The following is a 20,027-nucleotide window of genomic DNA, read 5'->3' as shown; positions in this document are numbered from 1 at the left end:
CCAGAAGCTTCCGCGGCCGAGGTGGTAGATGCACTGATCACAGGTATTTATCCTGAGTTTATTCGGTCGGAGTTGTTGAGAAATACACCCGAATCGCTCCCCAAATTAGTATCGATTTTAAAAACATTTCGGAAACGTAAAATTGAAAATAGAGAGAGTAAATATAACGATTCTAAAAAAGTACGTGTTACAGGACCTTCAAAGGATCAAATTATATGTTTCAATTGCAATAAGCCTGGTCATTTGTCAGGAGATTGTAGAGATAAAAATCTCTCTAAGCATAACTCTCTTTTATTGCAATCAAATAACAATCCCGGTACCAGTGGTAGTTATAGTAATGCTAAGATTATTGAGTGTAGTTATTGTCATCGTACGGGACATTCAGAGAAAAATTGTTTCCGGCGTCAAAGTGACGAACGTAACTCCTCGAACAAAAACGCGATTCAACCCTAGCTAATATTGTAGAACAATTGAATAGTGATTCGATTCCCAAAAATAGAGCAGATACTCACGTTATACTTCAGGATAAATTACTGAGACGTAAAGTACAGATAAATAATAAAACACATAAATGAATTATAGTTCCACGTAATTACTGGTGAAAATCTTATATCCCATTATCATGATAATCTTCAACACTTTAGTTGAGAAAATATCCTTAAAAAATTGCGAGAGCAGTATTTGTTCCCTAATATGACTAGATTAGTTAGAAAGTTTGTAGAAAACTGTATTATGTGTAGAGTAAGAAAGGAGATATCGGGCGCTAGACAGGTTACTTTTCATCCAATTGATAAAATAGCTGTGCCCTTCCATACAGTTCATGCTGATATAACCGGATGAATGAACGGGAAATGCAACGAACCTGAATATGCTTTTGTATTTATTGATGGTTTCACTAAGTATGTCCATATGCTTTATACCAATGATCGTACAAGCGAAACTGCTATCAAATGTTTTCAAAATTTATTACTTAATTTTTATTTATTATTAATTGCCGATCAGGATAAAAGCATGACATCTACAGAGCTTAAAAATTTTTGCTAACAATATGAGATTCAATACTATGTAATAGGTAAGGGAGCTAGTAGGGCCAACGGGCGAGTTGAACGATTAATGAAAGTCTTAAAAGATAATATGTCCGTTAGAGACTAATAGGCCATGGCACACCGCTTTACAAAAATTACAACAAGCTATTAACTGTACAGTATAAAAAGTACAGGAATAAATCCAATGGAATAATTATTAGGTAAAAGATGTTTCCCACCTGCCATCAAAATGCTACAAATTGACGATGACATACTGACAGACAACTTAGAGGACATTAGATCAAATGCTTAAAAACGGATGGACGAGCGGTCCCTTAATGATAAAATGCGCTTTGGTAGAGGTAAAGTCGGTGATTTCGTCTTGATGCAGCGCCATGAACGACACACCACTAAATTAGGCCCTAAATTTGAAGGCCCGATGAAAATTTTAGATATATTGGCAAATGATCGATACAGACTTAAACATGTTAACCTTCGTGGGTGTTCAGAAAAAATTGTAAGTCATAATGCCTTACGGCCTGCCCCTACAGCTCAATCAGACCCTTTTAATGATTCTGTCAACTCGGACGAATTTACCGTATGGGCGGAGGAATCAAATGAGACTGATTAACGTGACGGTGCTTCTATTTCCGCTCCGGTCAATGTTGATACTGTATGATACATTCTGTTGATATGATTTATTTTATGTTGTAATTAACATATATATTTTTTTTTGTTGATATGTTTTATTTTATGGCGTAATTAACATCATTTTTTGTTGATATGATTTATTTAATGATATAATTAATATGTGCGTGTATGTGTTAATTTATTTTTCCTAACCTATCCTATCCTATATCCCTTCCTAAAACGCTGGTTGGCCACCATGCGTATCCTTAAACCTGGTCTTGTTGGCTAGATCCCTGGATGGGTGATGCCTTATGTGTTGGCTAGATCCCAGGATGGGTGATGCCTTATGTGTTGGCTAGATCCCAGGATGGGTGATGCCTTATGTGTTGGCTAGATCCCAGGATGGGTGATGCCTTATGTGTTGGCTAGATCCCAGGATGGGTGATGCCTTGTGTGTTGGCTAGATCCCAGCATGGGTGATGCCTTGTGTGTTGGCTAGATCCCAGCATGGTCGATGCCTTGTGTGTTGGCTAGATCACAGCATGGGTGATGCCTTGTGTGTTGGCTAGATCCCAGCATGGTCGATGCCTTGTATGAAATTATATCATAACATGTAACAGCGCAGGGGACGCGCTGGAGTCAGTATGGCCGTATGGGCGCAAGTCGCCATTTATCGGCAATGGTTTAAAATATTAATAATATAAAATAATAATTATAAGTATATTGTCAATTATCATTTTAATGTTTATATTTTATTATGTAAGTAAAATTTAATTTGGATTCGTCTTGTAGCGCCACCTGTAATGTGTCATAACGGACTATGTAATAAAAATATTATATTATTTTTTAAGTAATTCAATTGTAATTAATTAAGAGCTATATTTAATAATAAGAACCAAATAGATATTCATCTTTAATATTAAACTATATGTTAAGAATGAATTTGCAGTAATTGCATTAATTTATTATAAAAAGTTGTAGTTGTGAATATCCGTTTGATTCATTCGAAAAGGACGCCTTAGAAACGGGCATTGTTATAGCAACGCCATATTGCATTGACACATTTTTTAAAAAAGACAATAAATTGTTAACAGAACTAATAAAGATTATTTATATTGATTGCGTTTCACTGCGATGGAAGCTGTAAACCCGACTACTTCTCTGACATATACCAGGTGCGTACCCAATTCATTCGTTCATAGTCATCATAGAACAACAACTTGAAATCTTATCGACAAATGACTACCGACGTAAAATAAAATTTCAATCAAAAATCGATAACTCATTTTTATTTTCTGATTTTGACTTATTTTTTACCATTCCAGCTTTTCGTGGTTCGCTTTAACTCATGCTACCAGTGCTGCTAAAATGCTACCAGCATACCGTTATTGGGTATAGTATACCGTTTTTGCGTAGTTCTATTTTCAAATGTGTGTCTTATTAGCTTGAGGTTTGCTGAATCTTAATTTTCAGTTAAATTGGTTTTGGAAAAATCCAGTAAGATTATTTATCTTAATTAAATAGCTCTTTTTAGTATTGTGTAGTAAACCTATATCGTAATAATCGTAAAATATTACCGACGGTGATACGCTATTTTGGCACGCGTATCCTATATATAATTATTTTAATTACTATAGACAATGTCGCATATATCACATTCTGACTTTTTGAGCTTGTGTTTTGCGGTGAGCTTCGACTTTTACAGGATAACTATACAGATGAGTGCCTATCGATTTTGACAAGGATTTAGGTATTTGTATTTTAATATGCACCCCCACCTTTCTTTTCACAAAATAGCGCGGCGCTAATTTTAATTTAAAAGTAACACCAGTATCAAAATTAAAATTTAGTGCGTTAGTATCACAAATTAATCGTACTATATAAGTTTGTTAATCTTTATACAGTATCAACGTAGCAAATAAGTATAACCTTATGTTTTTGCCGTCGCATCCGCGGTAAGTTCACAATGACTATTCTGATACGTTTAGCAATCAACGTGTTAATTACGTCTAAACATTTTTTTTTTCTAATTATCAAGCAAGTAACAACGCTGAACTTGACTTTAAGTGGCAGCCTTAAATAGATTCGGTTTATTTATTTTTTTGAGATTTATTGATACTACCAAAATAATAGGACGTTGTCTATCTATCTTTGTTTGTACTATCATGTATTTACCTACGGTAATTGATGCATATAATTGCTAATATTTTTGGAAATCTAAAAAGGGCTAGACTTAGTGAGAAATCTTCAACAATACGTTTTTTTTAAATAATTTGCAATTATATACAATTTGTGTTTTATTATAAATGAATTAAATAATCAAAAATATTTAATATTTAGCCAAGAATACATTAAATAATTATTATTATTTCGTATGGTAAAAAAAATTATAAAATGTAACAATTTAATAATTATATTACAATAATTATTAATCTATTTCAAAGTTGCTGTCACAAACTGTCACTATCAAAAACGTCAAAAACAGTTGTCTCTTTGACATCTTATCGAAATATAAAATACGAGAAAACAAACAAAGTTATTCGGGTCTAGGCAGTAATTAAACATATAACAAAATGGGAAAGGTTCCATTCCGTGATATTTCTCCCGCCTTACAGGCTTTTAGAAATTTTCTTCTAGGAGTAAGTTATATTTAATAAATTCGTTATGTAACCTTTACACGCCTATAAAAACGAATATATATAATTAATATAAAAAATAATATTCCTACACGTTTTATATAAGACGTATATAATGTAATGCGTTTATTTTTAGAGAAAGCATACCAATGCATTAAGATTTGAACCGCTACTAGCAGCTAGGACTCAACCTCCTCCAGAAATTCCTGATGGACCATCCCACAAGTATGTGTTAATACGTAATCATATAATATATAGTGATAATTAAACAACAAAACTTAATATGCAACAATTGTAGAAATATCTATATTTAAATAGAAAAGAAAAAAACTGCATAGTAGATTTTCGCAATTTGTCAACCTCCTTTGTCAATGTTGATTTTCTTATTATTTTTTGTTTGGTAGGTATTAAGTTGGCTGCTTTGTTATAAAAAAAAAATGGACTTAAGAGTAAAAATAAAATTTGTGAAAAATAAATATCATTTTAATGATTATTTTAGAATTTCAACAACTCGATGAACACTAGTAAAACTTTTAAATGTAATATCCATAAGTCACTAGGAATATTTACCTGTAATTAATAAATACTATGCAGAAATCCATTGTCCGGTTTCTTTAAATCCAAATATGTGATCTAATTCAAGATTATTTAACTGAATAAATTGCTATTTCTTAATATTATTGCTTTTTCAATGTGTCAATCCATTGATATAAAACTTTTAATCATCAATGGTACTTATATTATGAACTATAGCTGTTAACCAATTTGAATTTTCAGACATGCCCATAATTATTATTACACTCGAGATGGAAGGAGAGAAGTCAGACCACCAATGGTTATCACACAACAACTGTTGACTGACAGCAGTGCTGATCAAGGGTATATTTATTTTAATTTCCACATCCTAAAAAAAATTAAATTATTTTTATTAGTGTGTGTTGAATATGGTAACACAAGAATTAAATTTAACATTTTTTTGTGCTAGATTGTCTGGTCAATTAAGTTAGTCAGTATACAGTACGCAGGCATAAGTGACATATCATGTCAGTTCCCGTTCCCCAGTGTGGGAAATTAAGCAGTTATTAATATCTCTGCTGCTCTCTATGAGTGTTGGCGACCACTGACCATCAGGTACCATTTACCAGGTTGCCTATGGTAAATTAGAGAATAATAATAAAAAAAATATGTGATGTCAGTCTCAGTTTTATTAAATTTTATATACATTTTTTAATTTAGATATAGATTTTTTTAAATTTATCTCTGTTTATAGGACTCCAAAAGCAGCTGCAACTGTAAGACCAACGCCTGGAAAGTTGTATCACTGGGACAAACATTACGAATAGAATTTTAACTGGATCAGCATCTACATTTAAAGATAAAAAGTAGACGAGTCGTACTGTTTGAATATTTTATTTTACACAACACAAAATGTAGTAACACTTACATAGTACGAACTATATAACAAGAAAAGTTATCAATAATCAGATTCGAGTAAACAGCTTACAATAAACAGTTAATATTAAACCCACGATTATTATTTCATACCTTTATATTTTATAGTTATAATAATTTTCAATCACTCTACAATACTGACAGATTATACATATTTCATCTTACAACAGATAATGTATTAAAATCATGATTATATTATATCTAATTTAGAAAATATTACTTTAATCGCTAGTGTCTGTGGTTTCAGGCGTCCGAATATGCATCATTGAGAATGTTCCAAAGCTAAATGCTCTGTTTCTCGTCGGCCGTCTAGACCGATAACGAAACCTGTGTCATTTATCCCCATCCACTTGTTTCCTAAACTGCATCGCATCACCATAGGCCTTCTTAACTGCCTTCCTATCGGTCGGTTTCCTGGATTCGACCAGTTTAGCTTGGTCTACGCTTTTGTCTAATCCCAATGATTCTAATTTATTGGGGGGCAGCCATTGCCAAGTACGTTTAACGTCGAAAAATAACACGAGATAAAGTATCGGTTCATGCGCGTAGTTCTTCTTAAGGTTAAGAACATCTTGAGGTGGAACTGGAAGAGGAACCCCATTGTAAATAAAACCTTTTGGCATCTTCGGGTCAATGATTAAAGCTGGATACCACGGGTAACCTCTGTAATGTATAACAATTAATTTTATTATACTGTTAAGTTAAATAGTCAAAAGTCAAGTTGAATTCGGTGTCATTAGATATTGTAATTCATATGACTAGAGGCGAAATTACTGACCTGCATTTTGCCCACACAAGTTGTAACGGTTCAAGCTGAATGTCGGGCTGTGCACTTTTTATTGGTGTTTTAGATGTAGATGACCTCGTACCGCGACCCTGAATTAAATTTATAATTTGTATATATTTTTTATCTTTATTAGCAGATATTATGTCTGGTCTAAGTTCACTTACATTTGTATATAGAAATTAAAATGAAAATATGGTTGTTAAATTATAAATATTTTCATTCCATACTTTACTCGAATTTGGCTTTCATATCGCTATGGAAATCAGGATAACCATGTTGTAGGCAGTAGTTTTGTTTAATTTTTTTTTATATATTTATATTTATTTCCTTTACATAAAAATATATGTAAAGGAAAGAAATATAACAATAATTAGAAAATCAAAATATATGAAAAGTTGATTTCATGCACCTTTAACAACTACCAGTTATAATATTACCATAAATGCAAATTTAAATGTGTATAATAAATCCGGACGGACTTGAGGTTTACGGAAATGCTCAACCATTTAGATTGTATTAACTAACCGTGTCACGCTTTAATCCGCGTCAAATTTTGATCACTAATCGATAAACATATTTTTATAAGTTTGCTCCGAATCTTCTGAAGTGATGTTATATGATCTTCTTCAAGTAAAAAACGATACAATGCAGCAACAACTTATTAAATCTGATTATCAGTTTTTTTTTATATTAGATAGCTAATTAGTATATTTAAAAGCAGGAGAAGTTGTCCAGGTTTACAATATAGAACAGCATAGATATAGATATTGAGAGGTATAATACTTTGATTGGCGTGGTGGGCGGCTCGACGTCGGAGGCGTCGGCGTGCGCGGCGCGGCGCTCCCGCCGGCGGCGCTCGGGCCCGCTGCCGCCCTCCACCGTCGAGTCCATCGTCTCGTTGTAGCTGGACCTGTCAACAAGTATTTTGAAAAAGACCTTTTCACATAGATAAACAAAAGCGTAGTAGAATAACATGATTGTCAACTTTGCCAACACTATGAAGTGGCACATCATATAATTGCCGAACTTTCTAAAGATAAAAAATGTAGTCATTAATGGTGTTTAACATTATTGTGTTACTATAAAACGAACAAAAAATGCAATATTTGGGTCTATCTACATAAAATTATACCTATGCAAAGAATAAAATTAAAAACAACCGACTACATACAACGGATAGCCATAGCCGAGGGGTCTAACAAGATGAAATTTGATTACAGAAATTCCCTGAGGAACGTGAGCAATAAGGAAATTCAAAATTCATCTCTTAAGGGAGTTCAATTGAGAATTATTCGTCAAATTCGTCGTCAAATATAGAATTCAATTCGTCGTTAAAAAAACCAATGTCACTAACTCATTAGTGACAGTGGTTTTTTTTTTTAATATTCGCCATCTAAAAAGATAAAATTTAGGATGGTTTGTATAGAAGTTTTTGATGTTATGCAGATAACGTGCCAAGGTTAAATGGTAGTATAGCTAATGCAAAGTGCAAAAAATCTATAATGCATAAGAAAATTATTGGGTTTCTGTATAAAATTTCCGACGAGATAGGGCATCCGGTATATAGCTGTTGGTGCTATATTTACTAAAATACAGGAAAACAAAAGTCAAATAATAGTCAACTGAAGTTAGCCTGTAGTAATTTTGTCTATTGGGACTTGACATTTTTGTCGACACAGCTTGAAAGTGTCGAGACCAGTATTATCGTTAAAATTAAGAATATATTAAAAAATAATAATATTTTATTCACCCATCGCTCGAGCTAAAGGAACAGGAGTGGTCGGACGCGTTCTCGTCATCGTAATGCGTGCACGACGAACACGACTGCGACCACACAGAACTGCTGCTCGAAGACCTAAGAAAAAAATATAATATATTAGTCTATAGAAATAATCGGGAGACACACTAATGGGTCTTCCGCGAAGTTTTGGAACGTATGACAGGTTTTGTTTTGATTTCATTTCATTGTAATCTGCAAGTCACTCATTATACTATAATCTTTCCTTATACAGCCGTAGTATCACACTAACCGGCCAGTAACTATGTTCCGTTTTCTAAAATTAATTCTTTGTTAAATTGTAACAATTCAGTAAATCGCAATCAAGAATCCTCTTTATTTTTCTGCACATCTATTGCTCGAGCTCTTTAAAATGAGATCATAATCTTTTTTTTTTATGTGCAACTACCGTCCCATAATCACTGGGACAAAAATCGGCTTACGCTATTAATATCTAAGATTAGTCTAATTTCGGCCTATGCAATCCCTATGGTCAATCTCAAGGACTAGTTATAAGGGGCTATTACAGTACACAAGTGTGTGCAAAACACGTAAATGCAAATAGAACCTATGACGTCAGTATTTGCCTGGCGTATAACTTACACGCCACTAGACTATGAGTGCAATGATAGTAATGACATTTACCAACAACCATCACATTTCACATTTACGACTGGATAAATAATAATAAATGTAACGTATACATTTTATTAAATTTATAAAATAGCTTTACTAATACGATATTGTAAATTCGTTTAAATGAATTATTTAATTGTTACCTAGATAAAGCGAGATCGCTGTCCGAGCCGACCTCTCCGGGCGGGCCGCGGTACTGCAGGAAGGACGCTCCGCCTGGGACCGCGCCCTCGCCACCGCCAATACCCCTTTAAAATAGAAACAATAATTATTAATAATTTCTTTGAAACTTACGTTTATTTAATAATACTTGCTTAAACCTTGATTAATTTTATTTTATCAAAGTTATAGGAAGTACACTAAAGCTATGATTTTATTGTTATAGGGTGACCAGTATCGAGTGTATTTTTAGAGGACACGTATATCTAAATAAAAAAAACGTAACGATCAGTCGTACACGACGTAATCTACTAGATGAAAAATTGAAATATAACACACATATACTGAGTTAAATGACCAATCACCAACGTATATAGTACACTAAAACATTTTTTTATAAGTCCAACCAGTAACTACGCTCATTATGAAAACTATAGATACAATTTTATAATGTATAGTATTAAACATAATAAGATTTCGGCCTTTATCTCCAAAACTGCTAAACTTAAAATTTAAGAAAATGTAGTTAACGTTTTAACGGCCCACTCATAATTAAAGAGGGAAATGTTTACGTCATCCATAACTTTTAAATATTACTTATATATATATACCCACTGCCAATATGTTACTTATATATTAGATGAAATTAATGATAATGTTGTCTTGAAGATATTCTTGCATTTACGTGATAATGACTTATATTATTGTGATACCTAAAAAGGTCAGGAGATGACACGGACTTATCTTTGTCCTGTTTCCTCGGCCTGCCGCGTCCTTTCTTCCGGGGGGAGGTCTCCAAGTTCGTCCGGCCCATGCTGGCTGATAATGTAGGCAATGATGCTATAACATTTTGTTTTAAAACAGTTAAAATAAAATCTTACTATATATATATTTGGCATGCTCTGTCATAAACAATTAATCAGTCTATTACGAAAACCGTTGTCTTTGGTGTCGCTGTACTCCTCATTTCACTCCTTTTAAAGTAACTTTTTATAGCTTTTATTTAAATACTACCTATTGCATATATTTTACTCAAGTTTCAGGGGTTTTCCCCTTTTTCCTCAGCAATACCTCTTAGTCACTCTAAATTATTTTAGCAATAGGAATTACCAATAACATTTGTCCTGTCCTTTGACTAATTGATGATCTTGTCTACGAAATCATAAAACAGTAGCCAAAGGTATCCTAGGCCCCTATCGTCTAGGTAAAAAATTGGGAATGACCGGATTATTATTAGTTTTATAGGTCAAACATTCTACAAAATGTCCAGTTTTAGGAACAGCGGTAAATTGTATGAAATGAGATGCTGACTAAACTATTTTAACCATATAAAGTAAGGATATTACCGTCAGATCCAAAGCTCTTAGGCGGCGTTGCTAAAGTAGATGGTGTGACGAGCAACGTCGGCTTTCTTAGACTTCCCAGCAGCCCTAGAACTATAGCATAATTGGAAATATAGACTTTATAAATCAAGCAGTTGATACAGATGAAGTCTCAACATTCTATTTTAACTCACCGGGTGTGTCAGGTTGCTTTGGAGGCGACTTTTCAGGAGTAGGAGTAGCCAATTTTTGCGTACGTTCCACACTCTTTCTCGTCACGAGGGGAGCCTCGGAGTCTGTCGTTGGGGTATCTGTATAACGAAATAAAATTATATTAAAAAAAAGTGGAATCACATAAATATAACAATATCGTAGGCATAAAATAAAGATTATTACATAAACTTAGATTTATACATAAATTATAAATCTAAGTGAATCGACTTCAAATAGATATAAACACGGAGCGCTTACCGCGGTCGCGCGCGAGTGCGGCGCCGGCGCGGCCGCGCCCCCGCCGCCCGCGCCGCCCGCGCCCCCTTCCTCGCCCCGTCCACCAGTTGCGGTTGGCCTTGCTCTGCGCCTTCGACGGGGGAGACGCCCGCTGCAACGCAAACGTAAATGTTATTCTCTACTCGCTGCTCTAGTTGCTCCATATGAGGTCACGGTTCTATTTTCAAAACCCCGGGCAGAAATAATTTTATGAGAGTGACGGTATAGAGTGCAGGTGCACTCACTTGTACACTATATTATGTCCTGCGAAGTTGGTTGGTCTCGAATGAAATTAGCCGGACAACATCAACATCGTCATCATATACTTAAGGTAGCCAATCCGCCACCGCCAGCCAGGTGTGTCGATGTAGTTACAGGCACAAGTGAAATTCAGTTACATGATTTGACCAATACAGACTAATGATTAAAAATAATTAAGTTTTAATAATTTTATTTTACCACAATATTCTCCTCGTCTGTATCTCTGCTTACACTCGGATTGCGACGTTCACTTCGCGCCACGGACGCACCTCGTTCGCTACGAGTGTCTGAAATAACAAATAGCATTAATACATATAATTACTACAATTATACAATCATAATTAAATTGGACTTGGTCTTAGTTGCTAAGAAACGATGCTGCCTTTAAAATGGAAATCCTTCCATGCAACGAATTACAAGCCACCTTACTCTTATCATTATTTGTATGCAAATTTTGGTATCAAGCGTTCAATAATATCATGATATATAAATATTTAATTAAATGAGTAAATCAAAACATTTTTCCTTCAAATGTTTTAAAATTCTCTGCACCACACCCAAGCTGTTAATGTTAAACAGAAAGAGGCGTCACCGGCAGTGCGCTCGCTGTCGCTGCTGGAGCGTCGCCCGCCACGCCGCGGCTTGGCGCCCGCCCCCTCCCCCGCACTGTCGGGCCGCGCCTCGGCCGCGCCCGCTTCCCCCGCGCCGGCCAGCTCCACCATGCCCGCCTCGATCACGTCACGACGCGCTTGGCGGAATATAATAGCGCACTGCTCCCGCATTTTTATTCCGGCTCTGGTGACAGACAGACATAATTTTTCAATCAAATACATAGATAAATATATACATTTTCTTTTATTATTCATCATAATGTATGATTCTATTATAATAAATACAGTAGTACTTATCAAAATATACACGCTTATTTATTTTTATTTTTTAATTAGACAAATTAATTACCCTGCTGTTTCAGACAAGCATATGTTGAACGTGATAAATATAGTGAATAAATAATACAAATTAAGGTTAGAACACACAAATTTATAAATAATAATAAAAAAAGTAAACAAACTTATTTGTTGTCAACAAGAGAAGAACCAAACAAACGGATTCAAAGAATAACAATTACACGATATCTTTAACATATATCGGTAAATAATTCAAGACTCACTTGTAGAAGACGGTGTCCTTATTGTTGTACGTGAGACAATTATCGATCATGAGTTGAAAGTCTGTTTCGACCTCGTCTATCGTCTTGTACGAGCCCTTGTCTAATTTCTTTCCCATTGTGCTCAAATCCATTGGGTGTTTCACTATCGTACTATAATCTGGTACCTATAAAAAAAAACAATGGTGTATGATAATTTGAAATGTATTTGAGTCACGTTTAATAGAGTCTATATATACATATGCAAAAAAATAATACATTTTGTGCCACAAACAGTGATTGGTCTGAAATAGATACATCAATTTGTTTCCATATGAGGATTTCTAGTAATGTTAAATAAATATATGTTACTATTTATGACAGCATACCTACAACTCTTAAAGGCGTCCAATAAACTTGAAAATTGGCACCGATTATAGAATAATTTTCTTTTAATATAAGGTCAGGATAACAATAAAAAAATAAATTGATGTAACAGGCCTACCGTAGGCATCATTTGTTTTTTGTTAGACTTTTTTAAATTTTGTTTAAAAACTACCCGAGTTATATTAATGGGGGTTTCTAACACTATGACTCGTACGCGAGTTTATTTGGTATATTATTGTATAAGGGCTCGCCTCGAGCGGGTCGACGGGCTCGGTGAACACGTCGCTGTGGTCGGCGAGGCGCAGCAGGCGCAGCAGCTTGTGCAGCGCGGCGCGCTCGGGCCGCAGCGCGTGCAGCACGCAGCGCTCGCACACGCGCGTCAGCTCCGCCTTCAGCCGCTCGCGCTTGCGCACCAGCTCGCACAGCAGTCTGCGCGCGCACCGCCAAATATATAAACCTCTCCTCCTCATGTCTATACAATGATTGTCACAGCCAGTACCCGCCCGACAGAGTTCTTACGACTTATGAGGCCCCAAGTCTTTTTTTCTTTATAACATTTGAACTTAAGACAGAACATACCTTGCTCTTTCGAGATCTTGTCTTATTCTCTGCCAGTATTTCAACTGATTGCACAGTTCTCTTATGTTGACCGTACCATCTTGAATACCTCTACTACCTAGAAAAAATATTTAAATACAACATTACTATCATATTCTCAACTTTATTCATCGCAATAAAGAAATAAATTAATATTAATACAATGGTCTGTATATTTAGCAATTTTTTTGCCAACATCAACACAACTGGAACAGAACAATACTGTGTATTGCTTTTTTGGGGGTAGAATATATGATGATACATATAATGATGGGTGGTATCTAATTAGATGAGGTTACACAAAACACTATCACCAAACGAAAAAAATATTTAAGGCATATCAGATTGGCACGTATTGTATACCTAGCTTGTATTTTTCGAAAAAGAAGTGGCTAAAAAGTATGAGGCATGGTGAAAAAATGATTAAATGAGGAATATTATTATGAAACTGAACAATAAAAGTACATTTCGAACACTTGGAATAGTCGCTGAATGAAGATTTAGATAAAGCAGTCTATCGCTCCCAATATTTTATCATTAATAGCGACACTACAGGCGGCTGCAATACACCGTTCGAAACGAACGGGTTTCGTTTCTCGGTTGGAATAGAGACCAATGCGGTCACAGTAGCAAAGAGTGCGGCGGACCGTGGTGGCTGGTGAGGCTCTGCAGGCGGCGCAGCAGCGGCACGCCGTTGCGGCTGTGGCGCTTGAGCGTCCAGTAGGCCAGCAGGCGCTTCATGAGCGCGGCGCGCGCGGCGGGCGGCCCGTGCGCCAGCTGCGCGATCTCCGCCACGCGCTCGGCCGGCAGCGTCGGCACCAGCACCACCGGCGCCCACGTGCGCTTCAGCGCCAGCACGCGCCGCGCCTGCGCACGCACGCACACACACTCACACTCACACCCGCGCTCGGATGTGTGGAATTCGCACTCCTCATTAAATACGAATCAAAATCAAAAACTCCTGGTGATTGACGTACATTTTATAGTGTACCATATTTTTGAAATTGCCGTAGAATTGTAATTAGAAAATCGTAGAACAAAATTAAAAAACAAATGGTTGTCTTATATTTATAACATTTTTAGTTGTAGTGAACAAAATAAAGATTTTTCGTATTATGTTAAATTATGTTTTTTTAATTGAATGCTCTAGGATTGAGCCATTATTTTACAATAAACATTTCAAATTTTGATTTCTGTCGATGATTTACTAAGAGTGCGAATTAAAACAGTCTTCCTGACGCCATCTCTGCTTTAGTGGATGAGTTCGCGCTCGATATATCGATACATTAACAAAACATACTATATTCCCGTCTTGTAACAGGTACGGGTTAAGACCAAGGCTCTGTGGTCGTAAGGTCTTATGGCTCAATAAATAATTTCTTTGACAGGTTTTATCCATGAGACTATTAAAAAAGAAGTACATATATATAAAACTGAAAGAAAACTCAAAAAGGCACGGCTCAAAGAAGTAAATAAATATATAGAGTTGAACGAAAAAAAAAAACTAGTATATGAGTTATACCTGTTTTATTTTTTCCCGGCCTTTCAGTCTTACCGCTGATAAATCTGTGGATTTGTTTTCACCTTCAGATTCTTGCGCTCGTCTCTCCTGCAACAATAAATACAAACTTTGAATTATTTTTTATGTAATAGGTAGGCTGATAGAAAAATCGGCCACCACCATAGACATTGAAGCTGTAAGAAATAATAACCATTCCTTACATTACACCAATCAACCTTGGGAGCTAAGATGTCCCTTGTGACTTGGCTCACTCGCCCTTAAAATTTTAGTCATATCGCTTTTTAAATAAAATAAATGGAAATATAAATTAGATGATATTATTATTATAATTACCTGCAAAATATGAGCTGGGGTATGTGTATCGCAATATGCCATCTTTGCGACCTGCACCGGCTGGCTGGGGTCCCGCCCTGAACCGGCTGCTTCCATTTTCATATACAAACTGGAAAATGATGATTTATATAAATATATATTTTGCAGGCAAAGTATATGACGTCGTATGTAGATACCTAATATATAGTATTTGGTAAAATGGAGCTCTCTGAAAACGATATTTGCTCCGACCAGTCGTTGAACGCATCATAAGATTTCCTACGTAACATGTTCTTCGAGGGATATAAAAGGACTCTGCTGGCGCCAGTCTGGCATTCTTGGTTGAGGCATGGGACGGTGAACTCGTTGTTCTCCGCTATTGGCTTATCCTCGACACATTAGAGATAACATTTATGTGATTATCGAAATATTTAATAGAAAACAACTTAGGAATTTATTTTTCTTATTCGCTGTATACGTACATAAATATACAGATACCTGCACAGAGCAGGATAACGTTTGGTGCTTGTTCCACTGCGTAGTGATTTGATATTAAGAGAATAGGCCTCAGCCCAGCAGTGGGACATTTATAGGCTTTTATAATACAGTACACAAATACGGCCTGCTGATACAAATTTTCATGTGTACCCCTTATAGTGTTCACTAACATTATATGACAGACTCCTGAACTTACTATTATAAGTTGTGTGTCAATCAGTTAGTCAATATTAGAATTTTATTAAAAAGTCAAGCATGATGTATTGATATCTGATATAAGGAAAGTTATTAAGACTCTTTTTGCCTCTTCCAATCAAATTATATAGAAAAACCTTATATTTAGGTATGTGATTTACTAATAGTTCTACTATATCGTGCTCTACGAAAAATTATATATTAATATTTTATAATACAATATAATTCCATGTAAATACTTATATCCATTTTCATTTAAAAGTTCTGTTCACATTAGTCGACAATGAATACGCAATTTTTTCCAATCATTATTGATTATTTATTATTGAATATTTAACTTCTCAACCAATTATATCGCGTCAATTTGACGTCACGGTTGTTTTATTTGCCATTTCTCCTTTTTTCATTAGAATAGACCATTTGAAATTTATTTAGTAGTTTAGAGTCACTTCTTTTCACTAGGAGCTCCCTGGCGGTTCATTAACATTAACTTGGCGTTACATTTAATATAAAACGCAGATTAAAACTAAAATTGCAAATTGAAATACATGAAGTATATTTTGACCCTCGCAGGAGCGACTCACCCGGCCTGCTGCGCACACGTGACGTGGAAGGCGGAGTAGCAGTTGCTGCGATGGCACTGGATGCAGGCGCCCGCGCCGCGCTGCTTGCACACCATGCACTGCAGCTTCCAGCGCGCCGCCGGGATCATCTCTATCGAGTCTGGGGGGCCCAACATTAGCGGCATGTCTGACCTCGTCTTTGTCAATACGATACGAACATGAAATTAGTTAAAACGTACCGATAGGTTCCAAGAAGACTGTGTTCGCGAAACGCACTTCGGGTATCCAAAGGGCACAAACCACATGAGCCCATGTGCCTTGATCTGTCTGCTTGAATGCTCCTGAAAAAATTATCTTTATATAAACATTTTGCATTATGGTGTGACGTTACCCCAATAAGGGTGTGAAATACCCTGGTATGCAGGAGATATCTAGCCACTAAATTATCGACCGAAAAAAACTTTACGTTACATTCAAATATACACCAAAAACAGAGCCAATTAGATAGAGTTAATGATCACATATTATACGTAGAGCGTAGACCGTAATAATTGTTATATTTGATCTTGTGTCTTCGACGGCAAAGAAACCATAAGAAAGGCTGCAGGTGTGCACACATGTCTACAAACTCGCAGTAGAGCATACAGATAAAAAAAAATTAAAAATCTGAGCTAAAATCGAGTATTTTAAGTACAAGGTATAATTAAATGTGTGGGTATAATAATTATATTATATATTACCTCCTGTATTAGGACATAAGACGCAATTCACAAGACGTGAAGGTGACTGTAAGCATCGCCTGCAAAGCCATTGCCCTTCTGGGATGTATGGCACCTGTAAGAATTATTATTCCTTAAATTATTTATTTTTCTAATAAATTAATTTATTTTATTATAATTCTTTAATATGTACTTTACAAATAAATAAAATTCAAATGTCAGTCTGAGATTTTAAACTGTATTATTTGATAACTACCATAGTTTAATGAGTTTATTATCTTTTATTAAACCTACTTTGAGGAAAAAAAAAATTAAATTGAAATAACTTGTAATATAAAAAACACGCATGATGTAAGATAAACATGTCATTTTATAAATATAAATCAGTGAACTAAACTATAGTATGACTTCAAATTGTTTTTAATGATAACTGTGTGTATTTAGTTTTACTAACCCCATAACAATCCTGGTGAACAGCTAAGTTGCACATGTCACAGAATAATATAACATTAGTGTTTTGACATTCTCCATCCATACAAATACAGCAGACGGCATCCTCGTCAACAGTTGCTGTTGTCTGCTGACCATTCTGAGTTGCCTGCAGAAAAGTATTAATTAAGATAAACTCTTTTCTATACACTTATTGACAGATTAACACCAGAAAAACTTACCCAAATTGTACACATCTGTGATAAAACAGTTGAAAAAATATAAGGAAAATAATCATTGGACATAAAATACTATAGTATTGTGCACTACTAGGGGTGAATCTATACATATAATTATGATTAATACATCTTTATTTATAATACAACACTTTAATTTTCCTTCCAAAATTCCGATGACAGCTTCCTCAACATTCAAAACCCCATTCAAGTATATAATTGGTAAGCTTTTGTGTAATTTTGAAAACAGAACATTATTTATTATCAGTCATGTTAGCCTTTAGAGCCAACAGTTCTAGAAAGAATTTTTTATGGACAATTTTAATATAGTCAACTCAGTCACCATTACCATAGCAAACTGGAGCCACATTCTCCTAACATTCTCACAGAGAAGAGGCCTTAGAACTGAGGACTGGGAGTTTTACAGAAAGCAACTCTATTTTTTACATACTACTAATACCTTTACGAAGGTTCTATCCAACAATAAATAAAACTTTTCCCAATAAATTATCTTAGAGCTATTTTCATATCCACTACAATTATGAATACTGAAAAATTCTTACTTGAAAATATGATTCCTTTTCCAGTCTATCCATCAATAATTCCAAAGTATCAACAGATACAGGCGGCAAACTCTGTTTGACTCTGTTCTTGTTGATGATAGATAACCAAGCTGTATCTTCTTCGTCCACATCATATTCAACTTCTCCGTCTAATTCTTCGGCAGATTTCTCAATGAAACGTATATAAGCATTAGGACGGGCAGGAGCATCACACACTCTTTCATTGTAATCCGGTATAAGCTGGAATTTAATCATATAATTATTATATTAATATTAGTTTACATTGAGAGATGGATATACTTTGTTGACCTTGCTCGATTGGGTGTTACAGGGTCACACAATTGCAGGTAATAGTGTCACGGGTTTGTTCAACTCAACATCTCTTCTTGGGCAGAGATTGCATTACAATGTAACATTACATTATATTGCAAAAAAATAAACCAAAGATAAATATAACAATCTTGTGAGAGATTGTTAAAGAAAGAAAAAGCTTAACAAATTCAAAGGGTAGTTTGCATATGTAATGTAATTGCTTCTGTTTTTAATTTTGTTACATATATATTTGTTTGAGTTTATTTGGTAATAATTACTGAGAAAAAATTAATCAATAAAGTCAGTAGTTGCTAATATTTTATTTAAGTATATGTTTATATATTATATCATCGTAATAGGCATTTTTACTTTCATTTCACTTAAACAGATTTTATATAATTATTCTAGGAATCAAATGTAAATTTTATAATAAACTATTAAGTTGAATATTTTATAAAAAAATATTTAAAAGTATTCAATAGAAGTTTATGTTTTATGTTAATGCAACATTATATAAATAAAATAATTATCGAAAAAAAAATTAGATTACCCGAAAGGTAGCTTCTGGCAATTTCACATGTGGTTCAGCTGGTGGTTCAACAAAAAGCAATGGCTTTTCCAACTCTGAATTTTTCTTTTCCCACTCTTCTAATGAAATAATTGGTAGAGGTTGATCAATAGGTATTCTACTTATTTTACCATCAATCTCAAATTGTACGACTTTCTGAGCTTCCGCGAAAGTCAAAGCCTCCTTTGGAGGACTTTGAAGGGCAATATCTCCAGTCGGCACCGCAGCCCGAGCTCTGCCTTTTTTGCGGTTATTAGTTACAGCAGGAGTAGCCGGTGTCGGATTGTCATGATCGTAGTTAACTAAATGATATTGCAAGCCACACAAGCTTTTGTATACTTTGTCGCACTTTTCTAAAGGACACTGATACGGAGGAGGTCTGTTTTGTCTTAGTTTTTTACAAAACTCCAAAACATCGAAATCTAAACCCATTTTTAGTGTTTAAAGTACAGGTAAACCAAATGCCATCGTACTGTTATATGTGATATCGATGACAGTAACAATAGCCCAATTATGTGGACAGTGCTACTTTTGATTTCTAGTTTAAATGCACGTTTTTATAAAAAAGTGAAAGGCATATCGAAATTGATTATTGAACTAAAAAGCAAAGAACGCAGTTAAAACGACCAACTGCCAACGACAACATGAAACATTGACATTAAGACTATATTTTTGTGTTGTTGACTTTTGACTACTGAGATTTATATTATTATCTGTGATCGAAATTAAGCCAAAAAATCGGATAATTTGGGCTAAAACAATAATTCAATCAATATATAAAATTAGAAATGTTATTTGATTTGAT

The 20,027-nt window shown here is 34.9% G+C and overlaps 2 protein-coding genes across 5 annotated transcripts; one reads left to right on the top strand and one right to left on the bottom strand.

The window, feature by feature from the left end:
* The first annotated feature begins 4,136 nt into the window (after nt 1–4,136).
* Nucleotides 4,137–5,815, top strand: LOC125071776 (NADH dehydrogenase [ubiquinone] 1 alpha subcomplex subunit 7-like). Its single transcript, XM_047682142.1, has 4 exons — nt 4,137–4,294; nt 4,428–4,516; nt 5,069–5,170; nt 5,562–5,815. Exons 1-4 carry the CDS (start codon nt 4,229–4,231, stop codon nt 5,632–5,634), a joined length of 330 nt encoding a protein of 109 aa, XP_047538098.1. The 5' UTR covers nt 4,137–4,228; the 3' UTR covers nt 5,635–5,815.
* Nucleotides 5,816–5,934: 119 nt separating this feature from the next.
* Nucleotides 5,935–19,861, bottom strand: LOC125071774 (peregrin). 4 transcript variants are annotated; one of them, XM_047682138.1, is made up of 23 exons: nt 19,205–19,861; nt 18,343–18,582; nt 17,569–17,712; nt 17,136–17,229; nt 16,635–16,736; nt 16,417–16,555; nt 15,161–15,269; nt 14,828–14,914; nt 13,953–14,172; nt 13,288–13,384; nt 12,960–13,137; nt 12,346–12,509; nt 11,767–11,969; nt 11,373–11,461; nt 10,896–11,025; nt 10,619–10,735; nt 10,449–10,538; nt 9,816–9,942; nt 9,087–9,191; nt 8,281–8,385; nt 7,314–7,440; nt 6,522–6,619; nt 5,935–6,406 (listed from the first exon to the last, which is right to left on the bottom strand). In XM_047682138.1, the coding sequence occupies exons 1-23, from the start codon at nt 19,652–19,654 to the stop codon at nt 6,076–6,078; spliced, it is 3,546 nt and encodes a 1,181-aa protein (XP_047538094.1). In that variant the 5' UTR covers nt 19,655–19,861; the 3' UTR covers nt 5,935–6,075. The 4 variants fall into 4 exon arrangements, with proteins under 4 accessions (XP_047538094.1, XP_047538096.1, XP_047538095.1 ...); XM_047682140.1 differs by having other exon boundaries at nt 9,843–9,942; XM_047682139.1 differs by having other exon boundaries at nt 9,816–9,921.
* Nucleotides 19,862–20,027: the final 166 nt, after the last annotated feature.

The sequence above is a fragment of the Vanessa atalanta genome, chromosome 20, assembly GCF_905147765.1.
Source record: "Vanessa atalanta chromosome 20, ilVanAtal1.2, whole genome shotgun sequence".
Taxonomy (NCBI): domain Eukaryota; kingdom Metazoa; phylum Arthropoda; class Insecta; order Lepidoptera; family Nymphalidae; genus Vanessa; species Vanessa atalanta.
The sequence above is the reverse complement of the archived record's forward strand: the minus strand, read 5'-3'. Positions and strand labels throughout refer to the sequence as shown.